Below are 20,804 nucleotides of genomic sequence, written 5' to 3'. Positions count from 1 at the left end.
TACATACACACCCAAAGGTTACCCGGGTCCACGTTTTGACCTATATCTCGAGACCCCAGTCACGGAGCGGCATGAAAAATACTTTGTACTAAAGCATTCACCAACAGCTTCAATTTGATACCCATATTGTACATACACATCCGAAGGTTACCCGGGTCCACGTTTTGACCTATATCTCGAGCCCTATCCACCAATAGGTATCCAAACTATACGGAAACCATCTTTAATACCTTCTTAACAATGTGTGTAAGTTTGGTTTAATTCGGTGCAGACACGGCCGGTTAGCGAACACACACAAAAAGTTGACTTTATTTTATATATAAGATTTTTTTCAGTTTGTGTCCGAAAAATCCAAATATCTTACGGAACCCTATTTTTTTCCAAAATAAAATGTAAGCCGTGTTACTCGTGGATGATGTAGCTTTCGAATGGTGAAAGAATTTTTAAAATCGGTCCAGTAGTTTTTGAGCCTATTCGTTACAAACAAACAAACAAACAAACAAACAAAGTTTTCCTCTTTATAATATTAGTATAGATGAATCTCAGTGCATCCCCATATCAAATACGGCGTTGTATTCGGGCAAGTTAGGTGAAATAAAAAACAACAAGACGTCGTTTATATTACATCCTACGCAGAAGTGAGATGAACTGCGTTTGAAAGAGAAAGCGTCACACTAAACAGCTAGCGCTTGTTGATGGTCACAGGCGTTTCGCGTGGGCATACTTCTTCTCTAGCAGCGCCAAAGTAGCCATACGGAAAAGACATTTTATAAAGTGCATGCATTGAAAGACATTTTAATGCTTATGAAAAAAAGGCGAATTTCATATTTTAATTATTTTTACTTTCCTAGGTTTGAAATATGACATCATAGCAAACTAAAACTAGCTGCTAAAAGCAAAAATTCAGTGGAAGAATATAAATTTTAATAATAATAAAATTAAAACATACTCGTACATACAAATATCAACTGTTTGCATATGTAAGTAATGTCAGAAAGTACGAAAGCACTTAAATTGAAGAACTAAAGTATGAATTCCATTAAGACAAGCGCTAAGTATTTGTTGGTCATTTTCAGAAAACAGATTTTATGGACAATAAATATCACAGGCATGCATAGACAAGTTTTTATATTAACGCGGGGACATTAGAAAAAGCGGTAATTACATAGATACTCGTACGTTTACCTTCGTGAGCCATGTAGGTAAATATGTATGTGCGTATGTGTGCAATTACCTCTGAGCATAAACGCAAGCATTAATGATTTTGAAATCTCAAATACAGAATAATTTGCATAAGCAATTATCCAAGAGCTAATATTTGCGAATTGTGTGCGTTTTTTATAGCAGGTACTACACTTTTGGGTAACTGCAGCTACAGGAAGGACTGGGTTTCAGACTTTTTTGGCTTTTAAATATTATATTTATTTTTAATGTATTATAGCTATGCAGTACTTTGATTTCAACTCACGTTAACTGCTTAAGCTTTGTATGCAAATATTTTGTCTCGGCATGTCGGGATATTTTTAGAGTATGGACTTATCCCGAAATTTTGTGTGGAACATAACTTTATTAATATGAGTAAAAATTCAATAAAAAATCTCATTCCGGGATTTCGGGTTATTTTCAAAGTAATCCCGCCATTTCGGGATTCGTTGCATAACCTTTTTAATATAAGTAAAAATTCAATAGAAATTTGGTCTCAAGATTTCGGGGTAGTTTTGCAAAGCAGTCCCGGCATTTCGGGACTCGGTATTGTAATATGAGCACAAGTTCAATAAAAATTGTGATTCCAGAATCTTGGGATATTTTTATAGTTTTTCGGGACTCGTCCCGAAATTTAGTTGGGAAAATAATTTTTGAATGACGCAAAGCATTTAAATTTTTAGTGCAAATCTTGCATCGATTCGAAGATTGATCTAAGCTATTGGGCTTTTTCAGGTTCTACTTCGGTGCAATAAAGGGCTGTAACTCTGATTCCTTCACCCATAACCGATGCTGATGGTCTATCATCTGTTCTCCTCAAAAACTACTTCGCGCTCACAGAGCCATCAACGTTATTTTTAAATAAATCGCTCTCTGACGGACTATTTCTTCAGAAAATCTGGGCATGTCTACCTATTAAAGAGTGTCTCGTATAACGGAAATCAATGTGCTAAGAAGACTATGCTTAATTTGGCTTAGCAAAGATTATGTGCGTTTGGTATTTATGGTGGCGTCCGTCACAATTGTCGGGTGATTCTGCGTATGGTTTCATTACGCCATATTTCATTCACTGCTCTTACAATTTCCTCAAAATAAGTAGCTTACATATCTGTAAGTGTATGCCTATGTCTTTGTCTGTAAACTCGTCAGTCTCGGCCAAGTTCATCGGCCTTGCAGTTAGCCTCAATGTCACAATGAGCAGGAATCCATGTTACTTTTGGGTGAAATGACTCAGCCATCTCGTTCACTGCGATGTGCGCCATTTCAGGACTACCTTGGAGGTTGTCGACTGCAAGTGAAATTGATTGTACTGATTTCTTGCGAATATTACCTCTTAATTAGGGACATTTTGCATGCCTCATGTGCAATTGAATAAATTCAGCTGTGCTATGAATGAACCCATTGCGAAACTTGAAGGGAACCTCCCATTTACTGGAGTGGCGCTTACCTCTAATTGATTAGCTGGTAAGAATTTATTTGTATTCCTTAGTTAAATAAATAAGTCTCTATTTGTCTCGGTAGTTGACCCATCATATTTTATAAGTAAGATAGGTGGGTAGGTAGGTATGTGAAGTGGTTGAAGTACCTGTCACTCCCCAAGTACCACTAGAGCGGCATTTTGATCTCATTATCAGACCACCAAGAGGCAGATATCTGCAGCCTGCCAGAGCTGTTGAGGTAATGGAGAAGATTAATGGGATTTAGGTCGATGCACTGCCCTAGGCTGTCAAAGAAAGGAGCATCCAGTGACCTTAATCGTCTAGCTGCCAATCCTGGACATTTACAGAGAAAGTGATCAACAGTCTGTTGCTCTGAAAGGTCCCCACAGCTTCTGCAATGGGGGTTAAATCGTAAGCCTAGATTTTCCGCGTGTGTGTCGATCGCCCTGGGGACTCCGTTTATTGTACTGAGGCCATAGAGTTTTCGAAATAGCACATGAAGAAAGAGAGTTCCATCTTTTCTGCGCTTTCCTGAGAAATAATTTGTGCAATCCCCCTTTAACAACAGTCAAGGGGATGCCGATGACCGGGTAGGAGGACTCTAAGGCCTAACAAGCTCATTAGCAATTGCATTTCTCTCTCTGTTCCGATGTAATCGAACCCTGCACACCCAAGAGATTTTATCCCCTCATTACAGGATTTAACCAGTTTGGATATGCACCGTGGCGTCGTCAGAGATAAAGAAAGGAGATGGAGCTGGAGATGGAAGAGGAAAAGGAAGGGGAAGAGGAAGAGGAAGAGAAAGACCACTTATTATTAAAAATAAAAAATAAAATTATTAAAAAATTTTAAAATTTTACATATACGCTTATTATATAAACGTTAATCTGAAGTCAGTTATAGTGAAAAATTCATTGTATCATTGCCGGCGTGATTGGTGATCGTTTCCTTAATTTTTTGCAGAAAGGTTATGCTAATATGAGATATTACCTATATCATTCATATATTTACGTATTACCTGTGTACTCACAAATATACGGTTGAAGCAAATATATGTCAGTTTTTTTATTTTCCAGGTTTATATAAATTTAAGAAGAGTAAATAGAACTTATTTTATATCAGACTTCACGCAAAAAAGTCATTTGCACCTGAACACATAGCTGGGTTAAAGCGGAGGGGAATAGAACAGTTCTCTTCTCCTTCTCCCCTTTTTCGTACACGACGAAGTGTATGTATCATACGACTGATTTTGTTGTATATGTGTAAAGGGGAGCGCATCTATGCAAATGCAGAACGGAACAACGACGCGCTCAAACTTTCTTTCTGATCTGATTTTCAAGCAAACAGCAAGTGAGTATATTTTCTCCAATTTTAAAACTGTTTTCTGATAAAAACAACCATTTGAGTAAATATTTAGAATATTTTGCATCTGTTTGATAGGAAACGAAGATTTACTGAAATATTTAAAATTTTTCACTCAAAATTGTTTCAAAATATTATATTCCACGATAAAGCCGGAAAAGAAAGAAATTTTATTTTGTTAGTGCAAAGTGAACAGTGGTAAATTTACGTGAGTATATACGCAAGTTTTTCTTAATTGCCAAAAAGATAACGAAATATGGAAATTATTTAAAACAAAGAAATAAAATCAATGTTGATCAACATTTATTCAATAGTGACGTCATATTGTGGTTACAAAAGAAGAAAATTAAAGTGATTTTTTGAGCGTCATCGCGTCGACTACTAACTGTACCACGGACAAATTGTATTTATCACATGCTCTTCAAAGTAATGCGTTCCGAGAAAAAAACAGTATAGCGGTAAATTTGCGTGAGTATATACTTAAGATTTTCTGGATGGAAAAAAGGACAACAAAATATGAAATTTATTTTAAACAAAGAAATAAAATCAATTTTCTTCAAAATTTGTTCAATAGTGACGTCATTTAGCCGTGATCATTTAAGAAGAAAGTGCGCATAGAACCGAGTACAGTGGACAAATAGTGTTGGTATTTTCATCAAATTTTTTCCCCGTTTGATGGGATACCGTTCGGATATGCCGTTTGAATTCAAACGTCTTCAATTTCCTGTTCGCCTTACATTCGCGATTACTATTAATAAGTCACAAGGCCAAACTTTATCAATTTGTGGTATTGATTTAGAATACCCATGTTTTTCTCATGGCCAACTTTATATTTCATGCTGAAGAGTTGGTAAGCCATCGGTATTGTTCATTTATTCAACAACGCATGGGAAAACGAAGAATATTGTATACCAAAGAGCATTACAATAAAAAAAGTAATAAAGTAAATCGCATCAAACGTTTTTTAATTGCTACTACTATTCAAAACTTCGTTCATTACTATTCATGCTCGAGAAATTTTATAAAAAACACACAGTATTTTTCGGCTTAATTTAATTAATTAATCTAGATTTTTTTAAAGACGACCAGCGCAACGGGCGGGTTTTCGCTAGTTTGTTATAAAATTTCGTATTGAAAAAGTGTATACTTCTTTCAGTTTGATAATTCTAATTTTTCGGGATCCCGGCGTTATAATTCAAGCGAGTCTCGGGATTTTCGCTATATTTAATATATATATGTATGTATGCATGTCTGCATGTACATATGTAACGATGTATTTGTGTCAACAAGTATGCGCACTAGAAATTAGTAAAAACAATATTTTTCATTAACTATTTTTATTTTCTACGTCTTCTTATTTTCCTATGATTATTTTTATAAGTATTCATGTTTTTCATTATTATTAATATTTTCGTTTTTTTTTTTTACTTTTCAATAAATATTGTTTTGGTCATTCCTCCTCAACATTAAATGCTCACACCTGTGAAATGTTTAGCAAAATGCTGGCGGAGTAAAAATCAAAATAATATGGAAAATATTCAAAGATCAAACAAAAACAAATACTCGTGCGTCTGCGACTGCGACTGCTTTTCTTAATGATGAACTCTTGTGTTGATCTTCTATTATTATTCTGCGCTACTGACTCGCACTTAAACATAAATACTATCATACGAATGTGTAAATAAAGTTTACACAAATCTCAGTGTGCTTGCATACATACACACATGCATACGTACGTGGAATTATACCCACCTTCTATGACGATTGGCATCGCCAATTTGCAAACACTTGATCACTATTTGCTGTTTGTTGTTTTCTTTTTACAATTTCAACTACTTTTCATATGCTTTGCTGCTTATACGTGCGCGTGTACGTATGTGCGTAAGCATTTTTAAGTTTGCTTATGCGATGATTTCTGTGTGACGCTGCGCAGGCGCTTTGCGGTAAATGAAGTTACAACGGCCTTGCGTAAAGCGTCAGTCATCGTTTGACTTTGGCGCGCACCTCACACAAGTTGTCGCAACTTTGCCAATCGGGTATTAATTGATTTTACGAAAAGAAAATTGAAGAAGTATATCGAAAGGACGCGCGAATTTTACGAGAGAAGTGAAGTGAAATTTTACGAAATAAGAAGAGAGTGTAAACTTAAAACTAGCAACAACAATTGGTTGCAAAAAAAAAAACAACTATGAAAAATCAAACAAAAATGGTACGCTTATCTTTAAATTTTCTAGTGATACATAAATATCTAAGTTCTAGGTGGCGCAAAATTAATCATCCAATTTTTTTTAATACCTTTTTTTAAAAAACAAAAAATAATTTTGAGTGATGAAAATCGTTATTTTGACATTTAAATGCTCCATTTCTTGTATGTTTGTGTTCACAAGTGTCAAATATGATTGCCGTACGACGCCATTTGATAAAATTATAAATCTTCTGATGGGGTGATTAATTTTGCGCCACCTTGTTCATATGTACGTTACGGAAAAAAACCTAGCGGCAATGGATGGAGTCAAAGAAATTTAGATTGCCTTGAAAAAATTATGTTTTTTAATAAAATCAAGGATCTTTCAAAAGTGACGCTTAGATGCCAGTAGTGAATATTTCCTAGACGGTGCTGTTGTTTTACGTCAATTTTGACATTTATCAAAATTTATCAAAGAGAGAGATGTACAATTTTACACGATAGAACAACACGTTAAAATTATTGAAACTTTTTATGAAAAGCTTAAAGGTCGATGCTTTTCATAAAAAGTTCTTATTATGAAAATATTCGGTCTTTGCAAAACTCGCGATACTTTTGATGAAAATAGTCGTCCAAAAGACTCGACCATTCAAAAGTTTGTAGAAAAATTTCAAGAAACTGGTTCTGTGGAGCATAAAAAAAGGACTGGCAGACCAAAAACTGGGCATTCTATTGCAAATATCGCTGCTGTAGCGCAAAGTGTTGCTGAACAACCTTCAACTGATGTTGATTTCTCGACGTTCTCAACAATTAGGCAGTCCTGAATCGACTTTTTGGCGGATTGTACAAAGACATAGTGGACATTTAAATGATATTAATTTTCACATATAATTATAAAGAGTCGTATTTTGAATATTATTTTACATATTTTTTTAAAAACTCTGAAAAAAAATGCAAAAATTAAAAAAAAATGTTGTGTCATCATAAGTGAGCTGTCCACAAATACCTGTCACATTAGTCTCATACATAGAAGAGATCGTAGAGTGACATTTGCTGTAATTTCGCCCAGCTCGGCACAGACATGATCCTATACCTCGGCGGAGGAGAAAAGGGCCTTGTCATGTACAAACCCTTTGATTTCGCTTGTATCTTCGGGGTTTCCAAGGACTGGGAATTGGGAAAGTACCCCACTGCGATCCGTACGTGAGGTATCTTTGATTCCTCTGTGGTCCACAGTTAAACACCCTCCCATGGTATCGCGTCTGTGATAGCCGCTTTTAACCAGTCCGTGGAAGTGCCACTCATACAATGCAGGACCATGTAGCCTGCTTTGTAGACCGCACCCAAATATGCCGGTTTTATGGTCTGGTCTTTTTCCACCAGTATTTTCCCAAGAATCTGGATGGATTCCATTTGCTCTGTTGTTAGGGGCGTATTGGGGTAGTCCCTTGAGAGCACTGCCAGTTTGGCACGTGTTACTACATCATTGTAGCAGGCAGAGGGCTGCCTCTTCACGGATGTGGTGGTGCTGTTTGCTGCTTGTTTTGCAGCTGCTGTTGCTGTTATTGCTGCGGTCTTGGATGTAGACGGTTTATTATCTTTAGCCCGCCTATTCGAAGTAGCCTCTGGTGGTGTCTGTTCCGACGACCTCTGCCGTTTTGGACCTGGCTAAATGTCATCTGTCTTCCTTGCGGGCATGGGGAACAGAGTTTTTGCATATGCCTCCTCTCTGCTGAGCCTGAGCTGAGAGGTAATTGAGCCTGTCCTGAAGGTTCCAGTCGATTGCGCTGCGGGTGAAGTCGGTTTGGTATCTTCTTAACAAGCCAGTTGCATTTCCTTTTCAGGATTCTCAGGCGCATTGGTGGCTGGTTACAACAATTCCACAGGTCAGTGTTTGAAAGCATGTCAGCCCAAAAAAAATTGAATATTTTGCGCACACAACGATTGGTGAAAACCTCCAGCGTTTGGAGGTCCGAGGCTGCAAAGTCCCAGGTTTCGCAAACGTACATAAGAGCACGAAAGCTTGCTTCGCTTTTTTATGCGGTTTTCGATGTCTTCTCTTGAGCCACCAGTAGCAGATGTAATACTCTCCAAATAGCAAAGGCAGTTCAGCTTTCGAGCTCAGCTTTACTGATTTCGAATTTTTGCGTGCAGTTAGTGCTTACATGGACAATCTTTGTTTTGGCAATTTTTATTTTTAGGCCTGAAATGAAATTGAAATTTGAGTAGGTCGAGCTAAGGAGCACCAAGAGATTTGGGGGATCCTAAAACACGCAGACTAAAAAGCCCATTGTATTTAGAGCTCTGGAAAGAGGGTAGGAGGGAAGGAGAAAAGTATCAGAGAAAGAGATAGGAAAGAATATAGACAGAGATAGAGGTAGTTAATCCTGTGAGAATTTTCCAGATTCTTTGACAAATCTGTAAATATCCTCCAGTTTTAGAGAACGAATATTACTGATTCTCAAGACATCGGAACCCAAAACTCGTAGCGTTGCTTTAGCAAAGGCAGGACACTCACAGGGAAAGTGCTCAGTGATATCCGCATCTTGCTTGGACAGGCACATTGGGTCCTCAATGTTTCTTATGGTGGTCATATGGGCTGTGTCCTGTAATGATACCGACCATCAACCGAATGTCTTTCCTTCTAAGGCTTAGTAGAAGTTTTGACACTTTTCTGTTCGGATTTGTCACAAAACACTTTCAGTTCTGCAGCGTTCCAGACCGGACCATCGCTCTGTAGTAGAAGTTTTGACACTTTTCTGTTCGGACTTGTCACAAAACACGTTCAGTTCTGCAGCGTTCCAGACCGGACCATCGCTCTGTATGCAGATTGCATACATAATTGATTTTCCAATTCATGATTCCTGCGGCACTGATTCCAATTATTGGCTCTGGCCCTTGTGGGGGAACCGTTGACCCACGGTTGGCCAATTCATCGGCAGTTTCGTTTCCTTGAACACCGGAGTGTTCTGGAACCCATATAAGTACAAGTTTTGTCTTACGACAGAAATGAGCTTCTTCTTACATTCGTGAACATTGCTTCGCGTTCTCCAGGGCCTTCAGTACAGCCTGACTGTCACTGAAAACTCCAATCTGTTTCCCGCCCCATCTCCTCTCGATTATCCAATCAGCTACTTTTAGGATGGCAAAAATTTTCCCCATAGCCTACTATTTTTAGACCTACTTCTGCGACAGTTTTAGACATGGATACAAAAGTGTTGGGAAACGTCAGCATAATCAAGTCTCATAAGTCAAGTATCGTCAGGGTAATCAATCCCCATATTATTGCTTTAGTTTCGCGTGTAGCTTTGCTCATCACGACGTCCAAAACAATGTTAAAGAGTACAGGTGATAGGACACAGTTCGGCATGCTTGTTTTGGAGCAATGGCAACTTTACTTGTCCTTCAACGTGTTCAACTATTTTTTTATTTTTTTTTTTTTTTAACTACTTTTAATCAGCATGACAACACTACGTTCGCTCTAAATATGAATAGTGTTCGCATTCACAAATTCGTGCTTCAATAATCAATTTCGCAAATTGCGAATATTTGGTTTTTATAAAACTGTTTTACTGTCGGTGCGCTAAATAATTTCCGTAGTAGTGATCAGCTGTTCGCATATACATTTGTAAGTGCGTAAAATTGCTGTGACTCAGCTGTTGCGTATTAGTTTCGCCACAATAACAAAAAGCCAACTAAGCCGAATACTAATAAATTATCTAATAGCTGTTATTTATAGCCAATAACCGATACATTTACTTTGTTTTGTTGATGATTAACAGCACAAAATATGTAAACAATTTCTATATTTTTTTATTTATTTAAGTCAAGATTAATTAACAAGAATTTAAGAACTGAATTAAATTGATAGTATATTTTATAAACAATAAAACTGAATGAGTGACTTAAGGGGTTACATACGTCCAGCAGCGCCGAAATTGCGCTAAAAGAAAAACTGTATTTAGAAGGGATAGCAATAGAAATAATTATAAAAAAATTATACATTGTTTATTAGTACTTAAAACGATATCGAAAACGCAGTCAACATGATAACGAAGACGTGTCAAAGCGCAGCACGACAGTCTTGTCCCCTGACAAAAACAGGAGGTAAGCATAAACCTTTTTGGTGGACTCCAGAAATCTCAGAACTTCGCAATCGAACTCGGAAACTCTTTAACCAATCTAAAATAACAGACGAATGGGAAGAATATCGACAATGTCTCAAAGACTTTAAGAAAGATGTCAGAAGTGCAAAACGCACATCCTGGTGATCATACACTCAAGAATTAGAGAACACTTCAGAAGCAAGCAGACTACGCAAGATTCTTGCATCAAACCCAGTCTCTCCCAGTTTTATCATGACTCAAGATGGAACTTGGACTACTTCAACTGACCACACTCTTAGAATTCTTCTAGAATCTCACTTTCCAGGCTGTGTTGCCAACTTACCTGCACTTCCCAGCACTCTTAAGAGTAATTATGGGAATAGATCAGATCTAATCAGCTCTAATAGCATCTCTACAGCAATACTAAGTTTTAAAAAATTTAAATCACCAGGTCCTGACAACATCATTCCAGCAGAGCTTCAAGAAGGACTGGAAATTCTACTGCCTGGGTTAACAAGGATCTTTAACAAGTGTTTAAATCTCTCTTACCTTCCGACAATTTGGAAGAAATCGAAGGTAGTATTCATTCCGAAAACGGGGAAGCCTTCACACTGCAAACCAAACGACTTCAGGCCCATTAGCCTAACCTCTTTTTACTTAAAGGCTTTTGAAAAAGTCTTAGATGAGCAAATCAAAACCCAACTTGATACTAAGTTGATCTCTGAGGCACAACATGCCTACACTAAAGGGAAGTCGACTGAAACGGCACTTCATTCACTGGTGCAAACAGTGGAAACTTCCCTTCACAATAAGGAGTACTCTCTGGTCGCATTTATGGACATAGAAGGTGCTTTTAATAATATTGAACCCAACGCTATTTTGTCTGAAATTGCCAAATTGGGTATTAATTACTCCATCCGAAAGATGATCGAACAAATGCTCCAAAATAGAATAATCACTTCAGAGCTTGGGTTAAGCCGCATGAGAATGTACGCCGTCAAAGGCACTCCTCAAGGCGGAGTACTTTCACCCCTTCTCTGGAATCTCGCTGTAAACAGTTTGCTTCGAAATCTCGAAAAAGCAGGCTGCAAGGCAGATGATATTGCTCTCTGCATGCCAGGCAAACACCTGAATACCCTCACTGAGCTCATGCAACGCTCAATCAATATTCTGTCAAAATGGTGCACCGAATGCGGACTAAATGCGAATCCAGCAAAGACAGATCTTGTTCTCTTCAATAGGAAACAACAATCTCCTCCACTGCAAACAATAACTTTAAAAGGGGAATCATTACTTCTATCTGATTCAGCTAAATATCTAGGAGTTATTCTAGATAGTAAGTTGAGTTGGAAATTGAACATCGAAAACAGATGTAAAAAAGCTTTCATAGCTCATTATACTTGTAAGAAAGCTATAGGCAAAACCTGGGGTTTTTCACCTCGGATTATTTATTGGATATATACCTCGATCATCAAACCGATACTCTTCTACGGTGTGGTTGTATGGTGGACAGCACTCGAAAAACGGTGTAGAGTAGCCACAATTGATCGAGTACAAAGAACAGCCTGCCTCCTGATAACAGGATGCTTAAGTACAACACCTACTAAGGCTCTAAATACGTTGCTTCACTTGTTCCCTATCGATCTGGCTGGCAAAGCGATTGCAGCGAAAGCAGCGACTCGCATGAATGCTATATCGAAATGGAATAAGTATCTTGGCCATTTGGCCATACTGAACAGGAACACTGTTATCTCTTCCGACATAGACTATCATGTAAGTCTTCCATCACCACCCTTGCTATTCTCCTGTTCACTCCCAACTAGGGAAGAATGGAAGACAAATCTAACCGAAATCGATGGCCCTACGATTATATATACAGATTGTTCAAAACCAGACGGCAAAGTGGGATTTGGAATCTTTTCCAATTCCCCTCATATCAATCTATCATTTAGATTACCCGACTACTGTAGCGTATTCCAAGCGGAAGTATGCGCTATCTGGTATGCTGCGAAAACTCTCTTAGAAAATAGAATATCACTAGAGGATATCCGCTTTTTCACCGACAGTCAAGCGGCCGTTCGAGCACACAGCTCCTCTTATACCCACTCAGATGTGGTTCGATCCTGTCTCTTATCTCTTAACGAGATAAGTGTTCAGAATTCTGTCCAAGTTATCTGGATACCGGGTCACAGTGGATTCGAAGGTAACTGCAAAGCTGATGAGCTCGCAAGAGCTGGAGCTGCGCAATCAAATGTTAGTAACTTACCCACAATCCACATTCCGCTCTCAACATGTAAATTGCTCATTGATCGAGAATTTCACAGCATTGCTGATCGGAGGTGGCGAGTGGAAACTACTTGCGTTACGACCAGACAAATCTGGCCATCCTAAAATCTGAAACAGACAAAACCCCTTATAAGTCTTTCGAAACACGAACTAAGGCATATAATACCTCTTATCACCGGCCACTGCCTTTTGGGCACTCACGCACGTCGGCTCGGGGTTCCTCAAAACGATACTGCGAGGACGAAGATGAGGAAGTATCGAGCAGACATTTGCTGTGCAGTTGTCTCGGTCTAGCCAGAAGTCGACTCGCTCTTCTTGGCTCTCCAACAATTGACAATCTTTCAGTACTCTCGGACCTGAAAATCGAATCTCTCATCAAATTTTCGAAACGAATTAATATCTTTGACCAAAATCTACAATAAAAATCTCGGTTAGGTGGGGAAATCATATAACATAATGAGATCTAGGGTAACACAACGGACCCAACTTGCGGTCTATGTGGCACTCCGATGCGGGGTCACCCTTAAACCAACCAACCAACCCATTAGTACTTAAACTTTATAAAAAAATTGATTTTAATTTTTCTTTACAAAAATTAGTATATAAAAAATCATGTGACCAAAGTACAATGAAAAAAAAGTTGCTCCACGGTCTGCATCTTTTCTTCTTGAAATGTTTATATATCTGTAAAAAGTAAAAAAAATTCTTGTTAAATAAAGTTGCATTTATAGGCTGTCAAGCCGGATTTTCGATTTACGATGTTCGAAAAATTTTGCAATTCACGGCATTTAAAAAAAAAAATATGCGTTTTACGTCATAAATGTCACACTTTAATTATGCTTATAAATTTTTTTAATAAAGATATTAAAATTGAATCTATAGAGAAAATACTTTCGAATATTTAAAAAAACCGCACCAAAAAATATTAAAAAATGTATGAGTTATCATGCAGACCGTGCCGAAAAAAGTAGTTTTGAGAAAAACGAGAAGTAACGGCCAGCTGCCTCCAACGCAGGACACCTACCTGTGCGCATCAAACTCTCATCGGGCAGTTACATTTTCTAAAGGGTTTTTCAATAAGGGCGGGTAGATGTTGAAATCGTCAATCGTGGCGCTTGTTGTGCGGCGCCACATGTCGTCTAGGTCCATATGGTTCAATATGGGCCATAAGAAATTGGTTATCATCGTTGTGTAGCGCTCGCTGTTGACGGTGACCGCCTCACCAATGTCGTTTTCAAAAAAGTACGGACCAATGACGCCGCCGGCCCAAAATCCACACCAAACGGTAACTTTTTGAGGATGCATTATCACCTGGTGAACCTCGTGTGAATTGGTATCGTCCCATATACGGCAATTTTGTTTGTTAACACAGCCATTCATCCAAAAATGCGACTCGTCACTAAAGATGATTTTTCGCCCAAAACTGGGGTTCTCTTCCAAACGATTCGACGCCCAGTCAGCGAACAAACGGCGTTGTCTATGGTCATCATCGTTGAGCTCCTGGGTCAGTTGGATTGTACGGGTGTAGGCTCAAGTCCCGATGCAAAATTCGCCAAGTTGAAATCTGCGAAAGGCCAAGTTCTTGTGCACGGCGAGGAATAGACTGCCTCGGGTTCTGCTGTAGACTTTCACGGACCGCGGCATTGTTCTCGGCTTATCTTGCGTTCCTTAAACGTACGGGTGTTGGCTGATTGTTTACTGACCCGGTCGTCTCAAATTTGGCCACCAAACGTTGAAGAGTCGACTTTGAAGGGCCACCACGTCTACCGAAAAATGGGCGCAATGCGCGCAACGTTTGCGTTAATGAACACTCATTTTGATAATAAAGTTTTATCATGTGAACGTGCTGTTCAATCGTGTAACTTGCAATGATGATTTGGCATGAACAACTGAATAATAAACAAAAGATTTGACAGATGTCACCAGAACAAAATGGCTGCCACAGAGTGCCAAAATCGACCCGCGCCAATTGAAAAACCCTTTACATTAACTTTGTAACTATGGGGAATTTTTACAATCCACTTCCACCGAAATACGCCTAAAGCTATAAAATAGTCTGTAAAAAAATCGATTTTTGAAAATTCTGGACGTATGTAACCCCTTAAACAGAGACCCTGGCATCGCAAAATCAAGATCAAAACTTCTAGAAAGCCGATTAATCTCTTCAAATCCTGTTGTAAGAGGGGCAAAATTGTGGTAATCAGATCTGATAACTTCAATATATAATAAAATGAATTTCTTACTTTCGTTTAAAAAATTTCGTTTCCTTGATATCAAAACAAAATTATGAAAATAATTTCATTTCAGTTGCTTATGAAAATATGCGCAGCTGTATACTTGTTTTGTAAAGGCTGGTTAAGTTTCAAGAGCCGGTGTTGATTTTAAATCAAGTACAACTTTTTAAGAAATTATTGTCATTTCTCTTTATTACGATAACATTGGTATGGCTCAATTACGTATGGAACAAAATATCAGCCAAATGGTCGCCGCGGCTTCGGCGCCGCACCTTCATCCGATGGTCCAAATTTTCGATGTCGCTGAGGCATAATTGAGGTTTTATGCCGTTTATGTGCCGAATTATCTCATCCTTTAGCTCTTGAATTGTTGCTGGCTTATCGACGTACACCTTTTCTTTCAAATAACCCCAAAGAAAGAAGTCCAACGGTGTCAAATCACATGATCTTGGCGGCCAATTGACATCGCCGCGGCGTAAGATTATTCGGCCATCAAATTTTTCGCCCAAAAGAGCCATTGTTTCGTTAGCTGTATGACAAGTGGCACCGTCCTGTTGAAACCATATATTGTCCACATCCATATCTTCCAATTCGGGTCATAAAAAGTTCGTTATCATCTCACGATAGCGAACCCTATTCACAGTAACTGTCTGACCGGCCTCATTTTGGAAAAAAATACAGCTCAATGATGCCGCCGGCCCATAAACCGCACCAAACAGTCACTCTTTGTGGGTGCTTTGGTTTTTCGGCAATCACTGTTGGATTATGATTCGCTCAAATGCGGCAATTCTGCTTATTGATGAACCCACTGAGGTGAAAATGTGCCTCATCACTGAAGTTGAAGTGCGCGATATGCATTTTGATTTGAACGCCCGTTTTCATAATAAGCCTGAATAACTTTAACGCGTTGCTCGATTGTGTATCTTTCCATGATTCAAATTGAGTTAGTCTGAAATTGAAAAACGTTAAATCAAATATAGAAAAAACCTTGACGTTTAGATGTGGTTTACATTCAACTTTGGCCCTTGAAATTTAACCACCCGCTTAATTCTAAGGGTGTTTTTATTTTCATTTTTTTCTTGGTGTTGTGATTTTTTTCTCGTTGGAGAAGCTGCAGCTGCTACTCCTGCCACATATTTTCTTTATTTTTTCGATATCATTGAGTTACTTTTTGATTAATTCGTATTGATTAAATCTACACGCATAGCAATGACAGCTAACTATAACATATTCCAGATTTACCTCTCTCGCTCTCTTTCATAATATGGCTCTCTAATATCATGGCAGGTGTTAAAAACCTATTCCCATATATGCTCTCACTTATACGCAGACATTCTTGTACTCTAGCCACGAACGTGTTAAACGTAAAGATTTTTCAGCACCGCAAATTCACTCGTTTGCTTAATCGAACAAATTTCAATGCAAAATCGGAATAGCCAAGCTGCTGTCCTCCAAATGTGTTGTTAGTGGCTACTTTAAGTGCATATGCATGAATTCATTTCAGCTTGCATGCATATAAACAAATATAATTACATAAGATATATAGCTCGATAAAAAAAAATCAAAAATATCATAACATGTTTCTTTAGTGTTTTTCAATCAATGGGCATTTAGTCGCGCAAATACCAAAAATTTACCGATATTTAAGCCTTGGCTGTTACTTCAACTTAGGTGCGATGGGCTGAGCATCACCCTCATCCTCAAATGCCTTCCAGTAAAGATTGTTTGGTTCGTCACTACCATTCGGAATTCAGAGAGAGAACGTAGGTTCGAATCTCGGTAAAACACCAAAATGAAGAAATCGTTTTTTTTTCAAATAGCGGTCGCCCCTCGGCACTCAATGGCAAACCTTCGAGTGTATTTCTGCTATGAAAAAGCTCCTCACAAAAAATATCTATCGTTCGGAGTCAGGTTGAAACTGTAGGTCCCTCCATTTGTGGAACAACATCAAGACGCACGCCACAAATAGAAGGAGGAGCTAGGCCAAACACCGAGAAAGCGTGTGCGCCCAAATATATAAATATAAGTACACATATAAGATTACACTCGTTTTATTAGCCGTGGCGTAGCTATAGTAAAATGGATATGACGTTGAAATTAAATATTTTTAATTCATGATAGCTCCACGCGAGCTTCTAATGTTTTTTAATTGCCCGAATGCTTGCTGCGGCTTTTTTATTCTGTTTCTCATGCCTTCGACACAGCCGCCAGTAGTCGAAATTACTATATGCATCGTGCATAGCAAAAACTTTGAACTTCCTCTATAGGTATTAAGTTTAATAGAAATGGGCGGGTGCTGCTTGTATTTATACGCATGACCTTAGATTTAGAGACTTTGATATTGAGTCCCACTTTGGATGCCGATATTGATTCGAGTTTTCGTGCCATGTCGTCGTAGTTGGGTCTAATTAATCAAGCATAAATGTTTGATCTGTAGCATATTATATATTAAAATTATACAGCTTATCAATCCTCGTATACCTTTTTACCTTATCCAATCTGCTTTATAAACGCAAGCGAGGTTGCGCAAAATTAATCACCCAATGGAAATATTTACAATTTTTGCAAATAGCGTCGATCATATTTGACACTTGTGAACGGCTGCAGTATACGCAATGGGCAGCGTAAAGGTCAAAATAAAAATCACTCAATTTATTTTATTAGAGTATTATGTAGAATCCGAAGCTATGGAAAAAAATTAGGAAATGGCAAATATTGCAGCCAGCAAATCCACTGTTCAAAGGGCTATTCTAAAAGCGCCATATCTGAAATATAAAAATTACAAAAGAACCGAGCGAACGACGTGGCATGGAGTTCTGTTCCAAATAACGATCCCGGTGAATGCAAAAATGTAGAATTTAGTGGCGAAAGAAGTCCAATCTGGATGGGCCAGATGGATGCAATCACTACTCTCATGACTTAAGAACGAAAGGTACTTGAGACTTGATAGCATGTTAAGGTATGTGGAGCAATATCGTGCCATAACGCATTCGATTCGAAAATGTAAACTACAAAATGACGGAAAACAGCTATAAAGCCCTGTTGGATTCATCTTTTCCTGAGATTCGTGAAATATTCGGTTTTATAAATTGGGTCTTTCAACAGAATAAAGCACTAGCACAGACATCAAGCGCGGTCAAAGCTTGGATTGCGTCATAAAACGTTTCATCTTTAGCATGGCCACCGTATCTAGATCTGAACATTTTTGAAAATCCTAGCAAGGTTTATGATACGGGGCTGCAATTTGAAGACAAAAATGGTTTAATACGAATCATTAAAACAGCCTGGTCTGAAATTTCATTAGGCTATCTGGAAGATTTGTACAATTCCATTCGTCAACGTATTTACGAAGGAATTTATAAAAAAATTGGCAGGACAAACTAAAGGGTTTTCAAGGGGTTATTTTGAATAGCCCGCTATTTCGGTAGATGTCACTTTTGAAGCTGTCATTTTTTTGATATTTGGCAAGTAGAAATTACCGCATTAATAAAAATGGAACGATACGCGCTTAAACAACGCATTGAAATTATCAAAATTCCCTATAAAAATTGTGAAAATTTAGCAAAGACGGTTCGTAAAACTCGAACATTTTTAGGTCATCGTGAAGAAATTGGTGTAAAACTTCGAGCTGTTAGTGATGTGAAAAATAAAACCCGAGCACGTCGCTCAAGAACAACCGAAAATATTGCTGTTGTAGCCGAAAGTGTTGAAGAAAACTCAGATTTGTCCATTCCTTGTCGTTCTTAGGCATTAGGCATTCTTAAGGCTTATAAAGTCCAGCTAGCACAAGAACTCAAGCCGGCCGATCATCAACAACGTCGTGTCATTGCTGATTGGGTCGTTGAAATTCCATCGAAAAATCATCTTGAGTGATGAAACCCATTTCCACCTCGGTGGCTTCGTCAACAAGCAAAATTGTCAGATCTGGGGCTCAGAAAATCCAAGAGTTATTGTTGAAAAGCCTCTCTATCCTCAACCTGTGACTGTTTGTCATTGGACCTTACTTTTTCGCAACAGTTACTTGGAGCAACAGTTACGGTAAATGGATTGCGCTGTCGAGAGATGATTAACGAATTTTTATGGCCGGAATTGGATGGTATTGATTTGGACAACGTTTATTTTCAACAAGACAGCGCTACGTATAAGTATCTTGGTTCTCACTTCTGCTTATAAAGCAGGCCTTGATAATAAAAATCAGCAGCATAAAGAGGTTAAAACCAGCCCAACTCAGCCATCGTTCGTAATCCTCAAATACTTTACCCCCCTCCTGTCACTCCTTTCGTCCTATCGGTCTTCCTCCACCTTACTTCCATTGCGATGGTATCAAAAAGAATTAATTTGATTTTTTCGTCCAAGTGTGCCCACTCTTTGGGCAACCTCGCCATTCCTCGTGCACTAGTTCAAGCGCTGGTCTTGAACCCACTTGTACCTACTTTGCTCGCCTACTTTGGACATAAAAGTCTTAAATTGAACAAATTTATATTATAGCGTTCTTAGCTATAAGCTTCCAGGTAGCTTCCTAAAATAAAAATGTTCATCGACTTATGGATATAACCTTTTTAAGAAGTATCCTCGAACAGGACGAAAAAAAGGTCAGACTCGGATACCCAACCGAAGGTTTTAAAAAAAGTGTGCAACGGTGGGTTAATGTCACTCCGTGGACAATCTTGAATACCTGGAGGCGGCATAAAACTGTAAGAACTTGATTTGATTTTTTTTTTTTTTCGATTTTCCCACGAGCATTTGAAATGTTTGACGTTGTGGTTGAAGGTAATTAGGAGCACAACTCTAAATTATACACGTTAACAAATCCCCGTGAAAAGTTATTTACTAAACTTGAACCAGGTCTGTTCGAATTATGCCTTAACTCCTTTCATTACACCAACTAAACAATTTTTTGTCAAAACTAACTACACTAATCCAGAAAAACCAAATGCATCATTAATCTCTTATTTTTCTTCACCTCCACTAAACAGCTCACCACTTACCAAATTACCGGCGCCATCATATTTTTATTCGCACACTTCCTCACCGCCTCCAGCACACCTCTGCCGAAAATCGAAGCGCTCGGTGCACTTGAAGCATTGGACTATGCACAACGGCCGAACGAAGTGTTGCCCATTCAACCTTTACTACTCTATCCGACGTCACGCAATTTGCAACTCCAAGGTCGCGAACTGGAGGATGATGACAATGAAATTATTTTTGTGAAACTATTGAAGCGTAAAGCCTACCGCCCGACAAACCAGCACTCGAATGAATTGAATGATGCGAGCAATGTGCCACGTGAACTTACGATGAAGGATATCTTCTATGTTAAGGCGCTGGCCAATGGTCAATTTAGTCATCAGCGCCTCAAATTGTATCGACTACCGGAATTTTATGCGATAACTGTGTTTCGCAAGGGAGTCAAACTGTGAACAGTTATTGAAATGCACGTACGCACTTACGTGGGTGTGTGCGTGTGTACGTGTAGGTGCATAGTGGTAAATTGAAAAATTAATTATAAACAATATTTCAATGGAATATCTTCAGCTCATTTGTTGTATTGTGTTTTTTTTTTGTAGGTGATTAGGTTAAGTGCTGCTTACTGCTTAGATACAAAATATTGTATGGCTTATTGTGATTGATTTCTTGTGTGTGTTTAAATAGTTATAAATAAAAAAATGTTTATGCATAGTGTAATATGTATATTTAGTATTCGAGCAACAACAACAACAAGTGTGCTATTTCATAGCTGGTTTTAATGGGTTGCGCGGAAAGGTGGGTGTGTTAATTGATAATCATAATGAAGCCATCAATCTTGGCGGCATGAGTGGAAGTAGCCGTCGAGTGGACGTTGAGTGGCCGCAGCCAAGTACAGAGATTTATTATTATCATATATTTTTATTATTATTTTTTTTATTTACTTATTTTTTTTTTCATTTTCTCAATACCAGCGTTTGGGCTGTGGTGTGTGAATGTGTATTTTACGCAGCAAATATAAATA

At 38.3% G+C, this 20,804-nt stretch overlaps 1 protein-coding gene across 1 annotated transcript; it reads left to right on the top strand.

The window, feature by feature from the left end:
- Positions 1-6,001: 6,001 nt before the first annotated feature.
- LOC128860351 (uncharacterized) lies at positions 6,002-20,474 on the top strand. The gene is made up of 2 exons (XM_054097835.1): positions 6,002-6,213; positions 19,792-20,474. The coding sequence occupies exons 1-2, from the start codon at positions 6,193-6,195 to the stop codon at positions 20,233-20,235; spliced, it is 465 nt and encodes a 154-aa protein (XP_053953810.1). The 5' UTR covers positions 6,002-6,192; the 3' UTR covers positions 20,236-20,474.
- Positions 20,475-20,804: the final 330 nt, after the last annotated feature.

This window comes from Anastrepha ludens, chromosome 2 (assembly GCF_028408465.1).
Source record: "Anastrepha ludens isolate Willacy chromosome 2, idAnaLude1.1, whole genome shotgun sequence".
Taxonomy (NCBI): domain Eukaryota; kingdom Metazoa; phylum Arthropoda; class Insecta; order Diptera; family Tephritidae; genus Anastrepha; species Anastrepha ludens.
The sequence above is the reverse complement of the archived record's forward strand: the minus strand, read 5'-3'. Positions and strand labels throughout refer to the sequence as shown.